Below are 21072 nucleotides of genomic sequence, written 5' to 3'. Positions count from 1 at the left end.
CCATCATGTGCTTTTCTTGACTCTGACCAGGCCAGGGTAGGTTACCAGAGTTTTTACTAACCAGGAACATAGTCAGGGAAATACCCACTCCAAATGGGTCTCTCACCGTTATCTCCAACCTCCTGCTTGGTGTACTCCATGGCTTTCTGTATACTGGCGGTGCTCGTCACGTCTAGGAGAACTGTCTTCAGGTAAGGCCCAGTCGCCCTCTTCAGATCATCAGCCCCTTTGTCTGTGAGACACCCAGCTATCACCCTGAACCCCCGTCGGTCCAGTCTCTTACAGAGCAAGTTCCCGAAGCCAGAGTCACAGCCCGTCACAAACACATACTTCTCCTTGATATCCTCTATCTCCAGACTGTCTCTGTACAGCCAGCCTAGGGTCCACAGAACCACGAAGGTACCCACGCCGTACAGCCATAGATTATCCCTGCCGGGGGGAAAGAAGAGCACAGTTTTTTAAATTGTACCTTTATTTAACTAGGCAAGTCAGTTAAGGTACAAATTCTTATTTTCAATGATGGCATAGGAACAGTGAGGGTGGTAGGTAGGGTGAAATATGACGCTGATAGAATTTGAGTTCAATGTTGTTGTTTTTGCCAGATGGGATTTATTTTTTTATTTTTATCCCACCAGGCAAAGACCTAACGTTAACATCAATTGAGTTTTCAACAAACTTGAAACAAACCAAACCTTGAAGTCCCTGAATCGTCGTTGGCTTGTGCTGGATATCTAGGTTAGAAGGAGACAGAAAATTGTGCTTGTTGACCGACGTTTTTTTGTTGTTGCAAATTCAACAAAACAAATCCATTGATGTTCAATGTCAGATATGTTGAAATATGACATTGACAGAATGTCATGCCAATATTATGTCATTATTATGACTTTGATAGAAAAGTGAAGGGGTGTTTTCATGCAGATTCACATAGGATTATTTCATAAAGAACATTATAAGAGTTAAAGGAACACAATAGATCTCACCCTAAATACTGGTACACAGAATCCATATCCACAATGAGTTCCGAGAAGGGATTTTATGGAGGTGTAGAAAAATGAATCCCTGTGAAGCCTGGACAAAACACAAATTACAAATGTTATCAACACTACCTGAGCAAGACCTATTTGGTGGAAACCTGTTGCAGTATGTATCCTGTCGTGACATTATCTGCTCATCAGCTGCTACCTCTGTATATATTGTTGTAAGTAGTTCACCGGGACAAAGTAAATGAGAGAAAAAGGGATTTTAAGTAAGTAAAGTTGGTAGAGTGTTCATTGTAAGATACAGCAAGATACAGGCCTCAGTGAAAGGACTCAATCCCAAAAAACACCACCCAGTGAAATGACTCAACCCCAAAACACCACCCAGTGAAATGACTCAACCCCAAAACACCATGCAGTGAAATGACTCAACCCCAAAACACCACCTAGTGAAATGACTCAACCCCAAAACACCATCCGGTGAAATGACTCAACCCCAAAACACCACGCAGTGAAATGACTCAACCCCCAAAACACCACCCAGTGAAATGACTCAACCCCAAAACACCATCCAGTGAAATGACTCAACCCCAAAACACCACGCAGTGAAAGTCCAAAAATAACAATTGTCAATTATGTGGAGTCTACTTTATAGGGTGTTCTATTGTGACAAGGTTCAAATTAATCTGGAGTCTTAAAACACGTGTTTTGGGGCTTTCCAGTGAGGTATTTAGAGAATGACATGCATAATGTGGGCAGCCGGTTTCGTCAGAGCACATGAGGAATCTTGGGATAAGGCTCTTAAAGATCTTATGAAACACGAGGCATTGGGACGAGGATAGGGGTTTAGGGCAGGGCCTCGATTTGGTATGTAGCAACACAAAAAAAAACAATGTCTCTGTTCAAGACTCTCAGTAAGACTCTCATCGTTCCAAACGTATTAGCTTCCCTCAGGCTTATTAGGCTGGATTGGGACATCCTGGAGTTAGAGGACAGTAGTGTGATGGTTAGAGGACAGTGGTGTGATGGTTAGAGGACAGTAGTGTGATGGTTAGAGGACAGTTGTGTGACGGTTAGAGGACAGTAGTGTGATGGTTAGAGGACAGTAGTGTGATGGTTAGAGGACAGTAGTGTGATGGTTAGAGGACAGTAGTGTGATGGTTAGAGGACAGTAGTGTGACGGTTAGAGGACAGTAGTGTGACGGTTAGAGGACAGTAGTGTGATGGTTAGAGGACAGTAGTGAGACAGTTGGAGGACAGTAGTGTGATGGTTAGAGGACAGTAGTGTGATGGTTAGAGGACAGTAGTGTGATGGTTAGAGGACAGTAGTGTGATGGTTAGAGGACAGTAGTGTGACAGTTAGAGGACAGTAGTGTGATGGTTAGAGGACAGTAGTGAGACAGTTAGAGGACAGTAGTGTGACGGTTAGAGGACAGTAGTGTGATGGTTAGAGGACAGTAGTGTGATGGTTAGAGGACAGTAGTGTGATGGTTAGAGGACAGTAGTGTGACGGTTAGAGGACAGTAGTGTGATGTTAGAGGACAGTAGTGTGATGGTTAGAGGACAGTAATGTGATGGTTAGAGGACAGTAATGTGATGTTAGAGGACAGTAGTGAGACAGTTAGAGGACAGTAGTGTGATGGTTAGAGGACAGTAGTGTGAAGGTTAGAGGACAGTAGGGTGATGGTTAGAGGACAGTAGTGTGATGTTAGAGGACAGTAGTGTGACGGTTAGAGGACAGTAGTGTGATGGTTAGAGGACAGTAGTGTGATGGTTAGAGGACAGTAGTGTGATGGTTAGAGGACAGTAGTGTGATGGTTAGAGGACAGTAGTGTGATAGTTAGAGGACAGTAATGTGATGGTTAGAGGACAGTAGTGTGATGGTTAGAGGACAGTAGTGAGACGGTTAGAGGACAGTAGTGTGATGTTAGAGGATTAGAGGACAGTAGTGTGATGGTTAGAGGACAGTAGTGTGATGGTTAGAGGACAGTAACTAGTGTGTAGGTTAGAGGACAGTAATGTGATGGTTAGAGGACAGTAGTGTGATGGTTAGAGGACAGTAACTAGTGTGTAGGTTAGAGGACAGTAATGTGATGGTTAGAGGACAGTAATGTGATGGTTAGAGGATAGTAGTGTGATGGTTAGAGGACAGTAACTAGTGTGTAGGTTAGAGGACAGTAGTGTGATGGTTAGAGGACAGTAATGTGATGGTTAGAGGACAGTAGTGTGATGGTTAGAGGACAGTAGTGTGACGGTTAGAGGACAGTAGTGTGATGTTAGAGGACAGTAGTGTGATGGTTAGAGGACAGTAGTGTGACGGTTAGAGGACAGTAGTGTGATGGTTAGAGGACAGTAGTGTGATGGTTAGAGGACAGTAGTGTGATGGTTAGAGGACAGTAGTGTGACGGTTAGAGGACAGTAGTGTGATGGTTAGAGGACAGTAGTGTGACGGTTAGAGGACAGTAGTGTGATGGTTAGAGGACAGTAGTGTGACGGTTAGAGGACAGTAGTGTGATGGTTAGAGGACAGTAGTGTGACGGTTAGAGGACAGTAGTGTGACGGTTAGAGGACAGTAGTGAGACAGTTAGAGGACAGTAGTGAGACAGTTAGAGGACAGTAGTGTGATGGTTAGAGGACAGTAACTCACGTGTGTCTCTTTGTTTGAAGGGGGAATAAAGGACATAAAGCTGAGTACATGAAACTGTCCCCATTTACTCTTGTCCTTGATCTACATGATCCCTTCCCCTCTGGATAATAACATACAAATCTGTGCGAAGGCTTAGTACACCCGGAGCATTTAGTATAATATGACGTAATAATTTAATAAAATCAAATATTTTTAAAAATACAATTGACTACATGTCATGCACCAGAACCAGCTATGCCACCCTGTAAATATCTAGTAATACTTCTAAATTTAAATGATTTCGGTACCACTTTACACGAATCACTTCACAAAAATGTACTCAATACAATATTTCTGTTTAATTATTCAGTTGTAATTATACAATTATGTATTGTTCAATTTAAAAAGTCAACCTACCTTTTCCCTCAAATTAAAAATGCCAACATACCTGTTATCAGTGGTTTACTGGTCCACAGGTCTGCCTCTTTACTCTCTGACCGTAACAATTCGGTCCCTGCGGCCAGTAGGTGTTGTGTCACTGTGAGTGACTGGCAGAGAAAGGGCTTTATCCCCCCTAGTTGATCCTTTAAGACAATGTGCAATGTGTAATCTGAAAGCTGTGTGTACGTGGAGTGTGTGGAGGGGTTTATTTATGAGTGTGTGTACGTGGAGTGTGTGGCGGGGTTTATTTGTGAGTGTGTGTACGTGGAGTGTGTATACGTGGAGTGTGTGGAGGGGTTTATTTATGAGTGTGTGTACGTGGAGTGTGTGGGGGTTTATTTATGAGTGTGTGTACGTGCAGTGTGTGGAGGGGTTTATTTGTGAGTGTGTATACGTGGAGTGTGTGGGGGGGTTTATTTATGAGTGTGTGTACGTGGAGTGTGTGGAGGGGTTTATTTGTGAGTGTGTGTACGTGGAGTGTGTGGAGGGGTTTATTTGTGAGTGTGTATACGTGGAGTGTGTGGGGGCTTTATTTGTGAGTGTGTGTACATGCAGTGTGTGGGTTGGAAATTAAGGGAGGTGGACAAGAGGGACGGCAGGTAGCCAAGTGGTTAGCGCGTTTGACTAGTAACCGAAAGGTTGCAAGAGCGAATCCCCGAGCTGACAAGGTACAAATCTGTCGTCCTGTCCCTGAACAAGGCAGTTAACCCACTGTTCCTAGGCCGTCATTGAAAATAAGAATTTGGTCTTAACTGACTTGCCGAGGTATCTTTATTTAACTAGGCAAGTCAGTTAAGAACAAATTCTTATTTTCAATGACGGCCTAGGAACAGTGGGTTAACTGCCTTGTTCAGGGACAGGACGACAGATTTGTACCTTGTCAGCTCGGGGATTCGATCTTGCAACCTTTCGGTTACTTCCACAAATAAGAGGGCTTATGTGGAAGGACCAGCAATTTACGGTACCAGTAAAATCTTTCAGATGAAAAAAAAAGATATCATTTGATTTCAAAAAGTCAAGACATGTCCGTATCTACAGTTGGAGTCGGAAGTTTACATACACCTTTAGCCAAATACATTTAAACTCAGTTTATCACAATTCCTAACATTTCATTTTAGTAAAAATTCCCTGTTTTAGGTCTGTTCGGATCACCACTTTATTTTAAGAATGTGAAATGTCAAAATAATAGTAGAGAGAATGATTTATTTCAGCTTTTATTTTCTTTCATCACATTCCCAGTGGGTCAGAAGATAACATACACTCAATCAGTATTTGGTAGCATTGCCTTTAAATTGTTTAACTTGGGTCAAACGTTTCAGGTAGCCTTCCACAAGCTTCCCACAATAAGTTGGGTGAATTTTGACCCATTCCTCCTGACAGAGCTGGTGTAACTGAGTCAGGTTTGTAGGTCTCCTTGCTCAAACACTTTTTCAGTTCTGACCACAAATTTTCTACAGGCATGAGGTCAGGGCTTTGTGATGGCCACTCCAATAGCTTGACTTTGTTGTCCTTAAGCCATTTTGCCACAATTTTGGAAGTATGCTTGGGGTCATTGTCCATTTGTAAGTCCCACATCCTAACTGATGTCTTGAGATGTTGCTTCAATATATCCACATAATTTTCCTTCCTCATGGTGCCACCTATTTTGTGAGGTGTACCAGTCGCTCCTGCAGCAAAGCACCCCCACAACATGATGCTGCCACCCCGTTCTTCACAGTTGGGATGTGTTCTTCGGCTTGCAAGACCCCCCCCTTTTTTTCTCCAAACATAACGATGGTCAGTACTTTTTTTTGTTTCATCAGACAAGAGGACATTTCTCCAAAAAAGTACCATCTTTGTCCCCATGTGCAGTTGCAAACCGTAGTCTGGCTTTTTTATGGCGGTTTTGGAGCAGTGGCTCCTTCCTTGCTGAGTGGCCTTTCAGGTTATGTATTTGCCAGTATCTAGTATTCTAATAATACAGATAATTGTCAGTCTTGGTGTCTTTAGTCTAAAAAATGTGTCAAATATACTAAAACTGCTCAATGTTACCTTGTGGAACTTCATGTTTCAATGTAATATTGTTAGATTTACCAAGCCGTTCTGTAAAAGAGGGGTAACAGACTAAAGATAAACTAATCCTATTTAGGTCTATGGAGAGACCTCAAATCAAATCGTATTCGTCACATGCGCAGAATACAACACCTTACAGTGAAATGCTTACTTTACAAGCCCTTAACCAACCAAGCAGTTTAAAAAAAGAATGAATAAGAATAAGAAATCAAAGTTACATGTACCATACCGTTCAAAAGTTTGGGGTCACTTAAAAATGTTGGGTTTTTTGGTCCATTAAAATAACATCAAATAGAACAGAAATACAGTGTAGACATTGTTAATGTTGTAAATGACTATTGTAGCTGGAAACAGCAGATTTTTTATGGAATATCTACATAGGTGTACAGAGGCCCATTATCATCAACCATCACTCCTGTGCTCCAATGGCACATTGTGTTAGCTAATCCAAGTTTATCATTTAAAAGGCTAATTGATCATTAGAAAACCCTTTTGCAATTATGTTAGCACAGCTGACAACTGTTGTACTGATTAAAGAAGCAATAATACTGGCCTTCTTTAGTCTTGTTGAGCATCAGTATTTGTGGATTTGATTACAGGCACAAAATGGCCAGAAACAAAGAACTTTCTTCTGAAACTCATCAGTCTATTCTTGTTCTGAGAAATTAAGGCTACTCCATGTGAAAAATTTCCAAGAAACTGAAGATCTCGTACAACGTTGTGTACTACTCCCTTCACAGAACAGCGTTAACTGTCTCTAACCAGAATATAAAGAGTGGGAGGCCCCAGTGCACAACTGAGAAAGAGGACAAGTACATTAGAGTGTCTAGTTTGAGAAACAGACGCCTCACAAGTCCTCAACTGGCAGCTTCATTAAATAGTACCCACAAAACACCAGTCTCAACGTCAGCAGTGAAGAGGTGATTCTGGGATGCTGGACTTCTAGGCAGAGTTCCTCTGTCCAGTGTCTGTGTTATTTTGCCCATCTTAATCTTTTATTGGCCAACTCTGCCTAGGCCAGCATCCCAGAGTCGCTTCTTCACTGTTGACATTGAGACTGTTTTTTGCCATACTTGGCAGTGATGCAACCATGCTCTCGATGGTGCAGCTGAGGAACCTTTTAAGGATCTGAGGACCCATGCCAAATCTTTTCAGTCTCCTGAGGTGCAACAGGTTTTGTCGTGCCCTCTTCACAGCTGTCTTGGTGTGTTTGGACCACGTTAGTTTATTAGTGATGTGGACGCCAAGGAATTTGAAGCTCTAAAACCTGCTCCGCTACAGCCCCCGTCGATGAGAATGGGGGCGTGCTCGGTCCTCCTTTTCCTGTAGTCCACAATCATCTCCTTGACCACATGTGCCCATTCAACCACGCGTACATAATCAGGTCAATTGCATGTTGTTTAAATGAGAAAATATGCTTCCAAAGCACCTCCTTTCCTCTTTGACTGGTGAACTACGACCTTCAGCAGGTCTAAGCCTACTCAATCATAATATAATAACACTGACACTTATTCAGCGAGTGGACCATCTCTGTTATATCTGTCTGTGTTCATCACCTACGGGTTTGTATTACTCTGTATTTTAGAATAATTTGTGAATGCAATAACCCAAACGTCATGAGGTTGTCAGAACTTATGAAAGCGAGTGGTTACTAAAACAGGAATGTGATTGAGCTCTAGTGCTCCGAGTGATGAAACAACTTCCATCGTTTTACCTTTGTTCTTTCAGCTGGATTCCCACAGTCCCAAAAATAATACAAAACGACCACCATGACTTTAAAATGTCTTTATTCAAGAATAGAGAAACGTCACATCAAAACAGAGTTAAAATACGAGCATTTGACACGTATAGCCTGGTTCCCCGAGATCCCTTTGTGCTCTCGTCAACGCCATTGCGGTTAAAATGTGTTTGGCGTGACAATGAGTCGGTACGATAGCAGAAACTGGCACTCAGGCTACGAAATACACCGTGAGAGAGAGAACGATTAATTGAACATGCCATGGACCCAAAAGGTTTTTCAAGAAGCAAGAGACTTAACGTGGCTTTTTATTAAAAACAGGGTAGAGACACCACCCGTTTAACCCAGACGGAGGTCACTGGTGACATCGTTCAGTCTGGTTTAACTACGTAGTTTTAGTCACTGATGGCATCGTTCAGTTTGGTTTAACTACGTAGTTTTAGTCACTGGTGGCATCGTTCAGTCTGGTTTAACTACGTAGTTTTAGTCACTGGTGGCATCGTTCAGTCTGGTTTAACTACGTAGTTTTAGTCACTGGTGGCATCGTTCAGTCTGGTTTAACTACGTAGTTTTAGTCACTGGTGGCATCGTTCAGTCTGGTTTAACTACGTAGTTTTAGTCATCCAGGAGAGGTGGCAGTTACCAGACAAGTCTCTCCTTCTAAACAGGCGACCAATTACAAGCCAATAAATCCTATTTCTCCATGGTACTATTCCACAAACAGACCTCTTTTGTTCCAACGTCTCGCCAGCTAATCCACATTTTCAACATCCTATTCATCCTCATGGGAATAGGAAAATGGAATAACTTCAGAGAATGCCTGACTGGTACCCCAGAGAGAGAGAGAGAGAGACTAAAACCAATCTGAACTATTGCATTGCCCATACAATGGATTAGATAAATATGCTTCGTCTTGTTCTCCTACACAGATTGACTCACAAAGGAAAACAATGTTTGGACAAACAGCCAAATCATTATTAGGAGTGTTGCTAAATTGACATGGAACCCATCTGAAGGTGTTGCCCATTATACCTGGTCTGTGGACAATTAGTTCCCGATGTTTCCACGACAGTCAATACATTTTGGCACAGACCTTTAACAATTAAAGGGTTGTGGACAAAACAACGTTGCAGATGGGTCATAGGCGCTCTGCTAAAAATGGTTTATTTGTCCACAGACATACTGTTCCTACTGTAACACAATGTGTCACTCGTGAACACTGGGCAAGCCTTAAAGCCTTAGTCATTACTGAAGCCTTGAATCAACTTTTCAGATGGTTCATCAGCTTTTAGTTGTAAAAAAATAATAATCCTGGTATCCGTGGAAAGTCAACCACTCTCACAGTAAAAGCGTTCAGCTACTGAAGCTAGCGGCAGGCTATCAGGTTACTGAAGCTAGCGGCAGGCTATCAGGCTACTGAAGCTAGCGGCAGGCTATCAGGTTACTGAAGCTAGCGGCAGGCTATCAGGTTACTGAAGCTAGCGGCAGGCTATCAGGTTACTGAAGCTAGCGGCAGGCTATCAGGCTACTGAAGCTAGCGGCAGGCTATCAGGCTACTGAAGCTAGCGGCAGGCTATCAGGCTACTGAAGCTAGCGGCAGGTTATCAGGTTACTGAAGCTAGCGGCAGGCTATCAGGCTACTGAAGCTAGCGGCAGGCTATCAGGCTACTGAAGCTAGCGGCAGGCTATCAGTTCCAGGTTATGGTTCAGCGTATCTATGAAGAGGCTGATGTGAGCTGACCCTTGTGTACGTACTCCAGAGCTGTGGCGATGGTTCTCATGTCCACCTCAATGCTGCGAGCCCAGTTCTCCACATCACCTATTTCCTGCTCAAAACAAAAACATTAAAAGGTTAAAGGCTAGGGGTCAATACTATGGATACAATGGGAAGAGTTGTAAACTAAAAAATGTCAGAAGCTCATGAATAAGTAGTCTACATGTTAAAGACTACACAAGTGTTGCAGCTATTTCCTACCACAAGGGGGGGGCATGATCAACTTTATGACAAGGGGGGGGCATTATCAACTTTATGACAAGGGGGAGGGCATGATCAACTTTATGAGGGGGGCATGATCAACTTTATGAGGGGGGCATGATCAACTTTATGACAAGGGGGAGGGCATTATCAACTTTATGACAAGGGGGGCATGATCAACTTTATGACAAGGGGGAGGGCATGATCAACTTTATGAGGGGGGCATGATCAACTTTATGACAAAGGGGGGCATGATCAACTTTATGAGGGGGGCATTATCAACTTTATGAGGGGGGGGCATGATCAACTTTATGACAAAGGGGGCATGATCAACTTTATGAGGGGGGGAGGGGGCATGATCAACTTTATGACAAAGGGGGGCATGATCAACTTTATGACAAGGGGGGGCATGATCAACTTTATGACAAGGGGGAGGGACATGATCAACTTTATGAGGGGGGGGCATTATCAACTTTATGACAAGGGGGAGGGACATTATCAACTTTATGAGGGGGGCATTATCAACTTTATGAGGGGGGGGCATGATCAACTTTATGAAGGGGGCATGATCAACTTTATGACAAAGGGGGCATGATCAACTTTATGACAAAGGGGGGCATGATCAACTTTATGACAGGGACATGATCAACTTTACTGAGGGGATGACAAAGGGGGCATGATCAACTTTATGAGGGGGGCATGATCAACTTTATGAGGGGGGGCATGATCAACTTTATGAGGGTGGGGGGCATTATGACAAGGGGGCATTTCAACTTCATGCAACTTTATGACAAGGGGGGGGGCATTATCAACTTTATGACAAGGGGGGAATGATCAACTTTATGACAAAGGGGGGCATGATCAACTTTATGAGGGGGGCATGATCAACTTTATGAGGGGGGGCATGATCAACTTTATGACAAGGGGGAGGGCATTATCAACTTTATGACAAGGGGGGGGCATTATCAACTTTATGACAAGGGGGAGGGCATGATCAACTTTATGAGGGGGGCATGATCAACTTTATGACAAAGGGGGCATGATCAACTTTATGAGGGGGGGGGCATTATCAACTTTATGAGGGGGGGCATGATCAACTTTATGACAAAGGGGGCATGATCAACTTTATGAGGGGGGCATGATCAACTTTATGTCAAAGGGGGGACATGATCAACTATATGACAAGGGGGCATGATCAACTTTATGACAAGGGGGAGGACATTATCAACTTTATGAGGGGGGGGGCATTATCAACTTTATGACAAGGGGAGGGACATTATCAACTTTATGAGGGGGGGAGGGACATTATCAACTTTATGACAAGGGGGGGACATTATCAACTTTATGAGGGGGGGGCATGATCAACTTTATGAGGGGGGCATGATCAACTTTATGACAAAGGGGGCATGATCAACTTTATGACAAAGGGGGCATGATCAACTTTATGACAAAGGGGGCATGATCAACTTTATGACAAAGGGGGGCATGATCAACTTTATGAGGGGGGGACATGATCAACTTTATGAGGGGGGGGGGCATGATCAACTTTATGAGGGGGGGCATTATCAACTTTATGACAAGGGGGGCATTATCAACTTTATGACAAGGGGGGAATGATCAACTTTATGACAAAGGGGGGACAAGGGGGGACATGATCAACTTTATGAGGGGGGCATGATCAACTTTATGACAAAGGGGGGCATGATCAACTTTATGAGGGGGGCATGACCAACTTTATGAGGGGGACGGCATGATCAACTTTATGACAAGGGGGGCATGATCAACTTTATGACAAAGGGGGCATGATCAACTTTATGACAAAGGGGGGCATGATCAACTTTATGAGGGGGGCATGATCAACTTTATGAGGGGGGGCATGATCAACTTTATGACGGGGGGCCATGATCAACTTTATGACAGGGGGGGGGATCAACTTTATGACAAGGGGGGCATGATCAACTTTATGACAAGGGGGAGGGACATGATCAACTTTATGACAAGGGGGAGGGACATGATCAACTTTATGACAAGGGGGAGGGACATGATCAACTTTATGACAAGGGGGAGGGACATGATCAACTTTATGACAAGGGGGAGGGACATGATCAACTTTATGACAAGGGGGAGGGACATGATCAACTTTATGACAAGGGGGAGGGACATGATCAACTTTATGACAAGGGGGAGGGACATGATCAACTTTATGACAAGGGGGAGGGACATGATCAACTTTATGACAAGGGGGAGGGACATGATCAACTTTATGAGGGGGGCATGATCAACTTTATGAGGGGGGCATTATCAACTTTATGACGGGGGGGGACATGATCAACTTTATGAGGGGGGGGGGCATGATCAACTTTATGACAAGGGGGGCATTATCAACTTCATGACAAGGGGGGGGTATGATCAACTTTATGAGGGGGGCATGATCAACTTTATGACAAGGGAGGGACATTATCAACTTTATGACAAGGGGGGCATGATCAACGTTATGACAAGGGGAGCATTATCAACTTTATGACAAGGGGGGCATGATCAACTTTATGACAAGGGGGGCATGATCAACATTATGACAAGGGGGAGGGACATGATCAACTTTATGACAAGGGGAGGGACATGATCAACTTTATGACAAGGGGGAGGGACATGATCAACTTTATGACAAGGGGGAGGGACATGATCAACTTTATGACAAGGGGGGAGGGACATTATCAACTTTATGAGGGGGGCATGATCAACTTTATGACAAGGGGGAGCATTATCAACTTTATGAGGGGGGACATTATCAACTTTATGAGGGGGGGCATGATCAACTTTATGACAAGGGAGGGACATTATCAACTTTATGACAAGGGGGGCATTATCAACTTTATGACAAGGGGGCGGCATGATCAACTTTATGACAAGGGGGAGGGCATGATCAACTTTATGAGGGGGGGAGGCATGATCAACTTTATGAGGGGGGGCATTATCAACTTTATGACAAAGGGGGCATTATCAACTTTATGAGGGGGGCATGATCAACTTTATGACAAAGGGGGGACATGATCAACTTTATGACAAAGGGGGGCATGATCAACTTTATGACAAGGGGGGGGGGCATGATCAACTTTATGACAAGGGGGGGGCATGATCAACTTTATGACAAGGGGGCATGATCAACTTTATGACAAGGGGGAGGGACATTATCAACTTTATGAGGGGGGGGAGGGCATTATCAACTTTATGACAAGGGGGGGGGACATTATCAACTTTATGACAAGGGGCATTATCAACTTTATGACAAGGGGGAGGGACATTATCAACTTTATGACAAGGGGGGCATTATCAACTTTATGACAAGGGGGGCATTATCAACTTTATGACAAGGGGGGGGGGGCATTATCAACTTTATGACAAGGGGGAGGGCATGATCAACTTTATGAGGGGGGCATGATCAACTTTATGACAAGGGGGAGGGACATTATCAACTTTATGAGGGGGGGCATGATCAACTTTATGACAAGGGGGAGGGCATTATCAACTTTATGACAAGGGGGAGGGCATTATCAACTTTATGACAAGGGGAGGGCATTATCAACTTTATGACAAGGGGGGCATTATCAACTTTATGACAAGGGGGAGGGCATGATCAACTTTATGAGGGGGGCATGATCAACTTTATGACAAAGGGGGGGCATGATCAACTTTATGAGGGGGGGCATTATCAACTTTATGAGGGGGGCATGATCAACTTTATGACAAAGGGGGGCATGATCAACTTTATGAGGGGGGGCATTATCAACTTTATGAGGGGGGCATTATCAACTTTATGACGGGGGGGACATGATCAACTTTATGAGGGGGGCATGATCAACTTTATGACAAGGGGGGCATTATCAACTTCATGACAAGGGGGGGCATGATCAACTTTATGAGGGGGGCATGATCAACTTTATGACAAGGGAGGGACATTATCAACTTTATGACACAGAGGGGGCATTACCAACTTTATGACAAGGGGGGAGGGACATGATCAACTTTATGACAAGGGGGGGACATGATCAACTTTATGAGGGGGGCATGATCAACTTTATGAGGGGGGAGCACCTGACATTTAATCGTCAGACAGTCCTGAAAGTTATCCTGTTAATGACAAAGCCAACAGTGAGCTGTGACAGAGATGACTCGGCGCTATTTAACCTCTACTAAGCTAACATATGGAATTGTTTGAAGATGGTCAGACTATTAGTCATTTAGCTATTTTGATTTTGAACTTTGGGTATAATTATTATTATTTTAAAATGATAAAATATGACATTTGGCTTTTGCTACTATAGCCCATACAAACGCACTGTATAACACATACAAATAAAAACATGTCTAGATCATAAGGAATATGTTTTCTGATATCTAGGAGATATAAGAAAGTTCAGGATTTTTTTTTTTTGGGGGGGGGGGGGGGGACATATTTAACCCCTTATTTTCGTTTCCACAAAACGACCTCCATACGTTTGTATGGGTCACCATCGTGTTCGTGAGAGTCTCTCCTTTCCATAGTAGGGTCATATTAGTTTGTAGCTAAAAATGGTTTGGACACTACAGACTGTTGTCAGATGGTCTGTGCAGACTTTAGACGAGTCCCGTGACACTTGTGGGGGTTGTAAGAGCAAAACGGAAAACCATTGTGTTCGTGAGAGTCTCTCTCTTTTTCCATAGAGTTTCAGGATGTCTCATGTTCGGACATACGGCGATGTAGCTCGGCCACCTTCCACTGCAGATCCGGAAGGCGAAATAGGCCATGATATCTCTTTTTTTATTTGACCTTTATTTAACTAGGCAAGTCAGTTAAGAACAAATTCTTATTTTCAATGACGGCCTAGGAACAGTGGGTTAACTGCCTTGTTCAGGGGCAGAACGACAGATTTGTACCTTGTCAGCTCGAGGGTTTGAACTCGCAACCTTCCGGTTACTAGTCCAACGCTCTGCTACCCTGCAGCCCCTCTACCTTAAACACGTATTTTGATGGGGATTTTTTAAATTAAATGTTACTTAGATTGATGTAGGGGAGCGTCAAAAGACTTCAGGATTAATACCAAAACATATCAACCTTACTCTCTCGCTCACCCTCTTTTCTTCCTGACCAAGTCAAGGTATGTGACTGTACAGGTCACATTCCTTCCGCACCTCTAATACAGATTCCTGGAAGATCTCGGTCTGTTCCTGACAGACAGACAGACCGAGAGAGGGAATATGGTGTTTGATGTTCAACAACAAGGGTTTGGATTTCCCTCCATACCTTAGTCATCGACTGGTGTCAAGGTTAACACAGGCAGAGATTGGCTTAAAGCGGAGTGTGAGCCTTGGTAAAAAAACAGTAGCTCACCATCTGTCAGGAGTCAGTGATATATATTGCTCTGATGAGCTTGAGGCTTACTAAATGTTAAGTATCACACACTGTGTTTAACTCAAATGCTCTTGAACATGTTTGCCTGGCTGGGATTGTGGCAGGGTTTAACCTTACATTAAAACCGGGTTGAAAAGTAAACTAACATCTAGGCCTCTGCCGATGAAAAGATACCAATTTGTTCTGATCCCAAAGGAAACTTATATCGTACCCTTCTTCAGGTTTGAAACACTCATGGGGGTGGGGGGGGGGGTCATTTTGGGGCCTGCTATCATTCAACAAACATAAAAGGAAATAGCTACTAATCTAAGACCACACTGTACAGTGTCTGTATACCTTCAGGGCTTGGTTAAAGCCTTCCACCATACTGATCCACTGAGCGGTCTGCTTGGAGAACTGGCCGGCCTGCACCTGTAACGTCTTCACCTCGTGGTCCAGCTTCCTCTGGTTCACGTACGCCTGGGCCACCCTGGAATGAAACAACTGGAAGATGAGTATAACAACATTTAAAAGAGACACGGCCATCAGACGATTTGAAGTCGCTCTGGATAAGAGCGTCTGCTAAATGACTTAAATGTAAATGATGTAAATGTATAAGGATGTAGGCCTAAGCAACTTCTAACAAATCAATAATGAGGTTGAACTGATGACATCGTATGTGCAAAGACATTCTATTGGATACTGAAGAGAAATTAGACAGGAAGTAGTGATTTATGAAAGTGTAAAAAAATATATTTAAAAAATATCCTCATGAAATCCATAATCTCAAAAACAAAAAAAGTAGGTTTCTACACTTGACTTTATACTCTTTGTTAACTGCAATTGAATGTAGTGGTGCAACAATGGTAGTCAAGTCCAACTGTATTCATATGGTGCTTTTCTTTGTTGCCGCCACTAGATCAAACTTCCTGCCATCCAGGAACTCTATATTAGGTGGTGTCAAAGGAAGGCCCCAAAAAATTGTCAAAGACTCCAGCCACCCAAGTCAGACTGTTCTCTCTGCTACCGCACGGCGAGCGGTACCAGAGGGCCGAGTCTAGGTCCAAACGGCTCCTTAAACAGCTTCTACCCCCAAGACATAAGACTGCTGAACAAGTAATCAAATGACCACCCGGACTATTTACATTGACTTTGTTTGTTTTTGTGCTGCTACTCACTGTTTATCTCTATGCGTAGTCACTTTACCCCTACCTACATGTACAAATTACCTATACATAGCCTCATTATTGTTATTTCTATTGTTATAAAAATGTATTTCGTAAATATTTTCTTAAAACTGCATTGTTGGTTAATAAGGGCTTGTAAGTAAGCATTTCACTGTAAGGTCTACTACACCTGTTGTATTCAGCATTTCACTGTAAGGTCTACTACACCTGTTGTATTCAGCATTTCACTGTAAGGTCAACTACACCTGTTGTATTCAGCATTTCACTGTAAGGTCAACTACACCTGTTGTATTCAGCATTTCACTGTAAGGTCAACTACACCTGTTGTATTCAGCATTTCACTGTAAGGTCTACTACACCTGTTGTATTCAGCATTTCACTGTAAGGTCTACTACACCTGTTGTATTCAGCATTTCACTGTAAGGTCTACTACACCTGTTGTATTCAGCATTTCACTGTGAGGTCTACTACACCTGTTGTATTCAGCATCTCACTGTAAGGTCTACTACACCTGTTGTATTCAGCATTTCACTGTAAGGTCTACTACACCTGTTGTATTCAGCATCTCACTGTAAGGTCTACTACACCTGTTGTATTCGGCGCATGTGACAAATACAATTTGATTTTAATTAACTTTTGTACTATTGAAATATTACCAGTGTGTATGTACACTGTGCTGTGGAGTCACATGTTATCATTGGATAACACAGTGATTGAAGGCTAATAAGCACACTGACAGGGGGATTCCTGGGCACAGATGATGCCTAGTCCTGAACTAACAACTCAATTCAGATTCTCCATTGAAATCTTCATATTTTTTTGGGGGGGTCAAGGATTTTTAAATATTTTTTATATATATATATGTGGAATTTTCCGTTATAAAATCAAGGATTGCTTTCTATGAAGATAGGCAGCTTGTCCAATAGAAATCCCAGATCACACCTGTAGGTGTTGTTATGGCATTTGACAAAATGATAAGGATCCAAGGCTACAGCTCAAATAGCTAAACATTTCCAACGCAGGTCACAGAACAGGCATAATTTTGTCACGTGTCAACAAATTTGATCTGAATTTGACCGAGTTGAACAGCTGAATGATTTGAACCAAAATGACAAGATTGGTACATAAAAAACAGGGGTAGGTCCCTATAAAAAATAAAAACTGTCTCGGACGGAATCGAGACATTTAAAAACGTAATTTAACTATATATTGAACTTGTTTAGAAATTATCTAAAATATATTGAACAGAATTCATTAGAAAATTCATTCATTCAATCAGTGATTTTGTATTTTCATGCAACTTTCTGAAACGGCACAGGAATGCCTGTCTGAGTGGGTGTGTGCGGTGCGGATGTCTACACGTTGCGTAACCGTGAGCTATGAAGCGAATGATAACATTATTCTGGTAGAGGTGGAAAGGCCTTACCAAAAACCTTATCAAATCCAAATGTTAACTACAAAGTAGCCTATATACCTACCTGGCAGAATAATATCGTGATTATTTTTGTTTTTGCAAACTCTGCAATCACACGAGCGCTACAGCAACAGCGCTTAACCAAACAACTGTCTCTTCCTGGTGCACACTTCCGTTAAAGGGTAACTACACCAAAATCAAATTAAAAAATATTAAAATTCCAGAACTAAAACGGTGTCTTCTGATGCAGTTTAAACATTATCGTGGTCTTACAACAGCATCAAATTGTTTTTTTAAATTTTTATATATAAATACATTTGAGAGCGAAAACTTAAATCTAGAAAAACTAGACTTTTATCTCCCTCACCAACTTTAAACATCTGCTATCTGAGCAGCTAACCGATCGCTGCAGCTGTACATAGTCCATCGGTAAATAGCCCAACCAATTCACCTACCTCATCCCCATACTGTTTTTATTTATTTACCTTTCTGCTCTTTTGCACACCATTATCTCTACCTGCACATGAGTATCTGATCATTTATCACTCCAGTGTTAATCTGCAAAATTGTAATTATTCGCCTACCTCCTCATGCCTTTTGCACACAATGTATATAGACTCCCCTTTTTTTTTTACTACTGTGTTATTGACTTGTTAATTGTTTACTCCTTGTGTAATTCTGTGTTGTCTGCTCACACTGCTATGCTTTATCTTGGCCAGGTCGCAGTTGCAAATGAGAACTTGTTCTCAACTAGCCTACCTGGTTAAATAAAGGTGAGAAAAAAAGAAAAAAAAAGTTGTCTTGCTACCATGTTGTCATGTTGTGTTGCTACCATGTTGTTGTCATGTTGTGGTGCTACCATGTTGTTGTCATGTTGTGTTTCTACCATGTTGTTGTCATGTTGTGTTGCTACCATGTTGTTGTTGTTACTCTTTTTTATTTTATTTATAAAAAATATAAATAATACTGTGTTATTGACTTGTTAATTGTTTACTCCATGTGTAACTCTGTGTTGTTGTTTACTCCATGTGTAACTCTGTGTTGTTGTTTACTCCATGTGTAACTCTGTGTTGTTGTTTACTCCATGTGTAACTCTGTGTTGTTGTTTACTCCATGTGTAACTCTGTGTTGTTGTTTACTCCATGTGTAACTCTGTGTTGTTGTTTACTCCATGTGTAACTCTGTGTTGTTGTTTACTCCATGTGTAACTCTGTGTTGTTGTTTACTCCATGTGTAACTCTGTGTTGTTGTTTACTCCATGTGTAACTCTGTGTTGTTGTTTACTCCATGTGTAACTGTGTTGTTGTTTACTCCATGTGTAACTCTGTGTTGTTGTTTACTCCATGTGTAACTCTGTGTTGTTGTTTACTCCATGTGTAACTCTGTGTTGTTGTTTACTCCATGTGTAACTCTGTGTTGTTGTTTACTCCATGTGTAACTCTGTGTTGTTGTTTACTCCATGTGTAACTCTGTGTTGTTGTTTACTCCATGTGTAACTCTGTGTTGTTGTTTACTCCATGTGTAACTCTGTGTTGTTGTTTACTCCATGTGTAACTCTGTTGTTGTTTACTCCATGTGTAACTCTGTTGTTGTTTACTCCATGTGTAACTCTGTGTTGTTGTTTACTCCATGTGTAACTCTGTGTTGTTGTTTACTCCATGTGTAACTCTGTGTTGTTGTTTACTCCATGTGTAACTCTGTGTTGTTGTTTACTCCATGTGTAACTCTGTGTTGTTGTTTACTCCATGTGTAACTCTGTGTTGTTGTTTACTCCATGTGTAACTCTGTGTTGTTGTTTACTCCATGTGTAACTCTGTGTTGTCTGCTCACACTGCTATGCTTTATCTTGGCCAGGTCGCAGTTGTAAATGAGAACTTGTTCTCAACTAGCCTACCTGGTTAAATGTTATAGGTCCCTACTGGGTAAACACCACAAGCTAGCTACTAGCTATATATTCACATACCCAACATTAAGGTGATCCACCAGGGCTTCTGTTAGACAGGTGGCAGCTGCAATTGCCTCTCGTCTGCGTCTCTCTGAGCAGGGCAGAAGAAAACAGGAGTGTATTCATGACATTCATGACAACCAAATAGAAGCAAATCGACCACAACGGAACAAAACAGGGAGGATCCTACCTGAATTTCATCAATAGACACTCATTTTCGTTGCAAAACGTTAATAGTTTTTGCACTAAACTGTTTCTGTTTGCAAAATATGCGTAATGAATGCACTTACAGAAAACGTTTACCGTTTAATAACCAAACGGCGCAAAACTAGAGTTTGTAGTTATTGGACACATGTAGGTAGCCGCCCCCCGGAATGAATACACCCCACCCATCATGTCATGGTGGAAAGGCATAACGTAGCTATGTTAGCCATCAAGTCAAGAACGGTACCGTCTTCCATTTAGCTAAATTGCCTATATTCGCCCAAACTTGAGTAACCATTGGAGTAAATGTACTGCATATAACCACATATATATGCGGTATAAAGTCGATTCCAGGGGCTAGTCTGCTAACTGCTTGGTCCAGGGCGTCAGTGTGAGTTGTTGTAGCACGAAGAGACCAGAGCTAACTAGCTATATATCTAGTTATCGTCACGAAATTGATAATTTGCTCGACTCATGCATTTCAAACAGTTGTTCTAAGTTCAACTAACTAGAACCTTATTGTTGCAGCTAACTATATTTTCTAGCTAATGTTGTTGGTGTTTTTTTAAGCATAATAACCAGCTGCAGCAACACACGACACGTTCATTACCTTGGAGTTCTTTTCTCTCGTTTTGCTTTGCATGATGCTCCTTCAATAAACGAGAAAGCATTTTTTTCTTTAACTTTATTTTTCACTACCTTAATTTAATTGTGTAATGTATTTTCATTTATCTAGCAGGGACATGAGAGCTGGTAGGTAGGAGCTGTTGTCACCAGACCACGTAATGAAGGATCAATGGCGTTTCTCGTAGGCAAATATATAGGATCAGCTTTCCATTCCGAAGTAGAAACGTTGAATTAGGCCAAAATAACGCGATATTGACTTCAGATCCGTTTTTATTTCTTCTTTGGAGTTTAACGGCGGTTGGCATCCAATATGTTGCATTACTGCCACCAGCTGGACTATAATATAAATACTGTAATGACCTGACTAGATCATAAATGAACAATTGTCCAGACAGAGGCTTGAGTTTGCGAATTGACGGTTTATTGAACCAACTTTACACAGGCTACTGTTTGGGCCGTAGCACACGCCAAATAGATGACAGATAACCCACAAGCCAATCGTGACCTTCTCTTGTGAA

General features: G+C 42.2%; 2 protein-coding genes across 2 annotated transcripts in view; both read right to left on the bottom strand.

The window, feature by feature from the left end:
* LOC115124697 (retinol dehydrogenase 7-like) overlaps nucleotides 1-4178 on the bottom strand; it is a 40627-nt gene extending 36449 nt beyond the window's left edge. The window contains exons 1-4 of the mRNA XM_065002077.1: nucleotides 4052-4178; nucleotides 981-1068; nucleotides 693-731; nucleotides 107-429 (exon numbers count right to left, since the gene is read on the bottom strand). Coding sequence (XP_064858149.1) covers nucleotides 107-429; nucleotides 693-731; nucleotides 981-1006 — 388 coding nt within the window. The 5' untranslated portion in view covers nucleotides 1007-1068; nucleotides 4052-4178. The remainder of the gene's footprint in view (nucleotides 1-106; nucleotides 430-692; nucleotides 732-980; nucleotides 1069-4051) is intronic.
* Nucleotides 4179-7866: 3688 nt separating this feature from the next.
* LOC115124698 (biogenesis of lysosome-related organelles complex 1 subunit 1) lies at nucleotides 7867-20785 on the bottom strand. Its single transcript, XM_065002078.1, has 4 exons — nucleotides 20538-20785; nucleotides 19742-19814; nucleotides 15535-15667; nucleotides 7867-9660 (listed from the first exon to the last, which is right to left on the bottom strand). The coding sequence occupies exons 1-4, from the start codon at nucleotides 20596-20598 to the stop codon at nucleotides 9550-9552; spliced, it is 378 nt and encodes a 125-aa protein (XP_064858150.1). The 5' UTR covers nucleotides 20599-20785; the 3' UTR covers nucleotides 7867-9549.
* Between the last annotated feature and the right edge of the window lie 287 nt (nucleotides 20786-21072).

The sequence above is a fragment of the Oncorhynchus nerka genome, linkage group LG15 (assembly GCF_034236695.1).
Source record: "Oncorhynchus nerka isolate Pitt River linkage group LG15, Oner_Uvic_2.0, whole genome shotgun sequence".
Classification (NCBI taxonomy): Eukaryota; Metazoa; Chordata; class Actinopteri; order Salmoniformes; family Salmonidae; genus Oncorhynchus; species Oncorhynchus nerka.
This window is presented reverse-complemented; position numbering and strand designations above follow the sequence as displayed.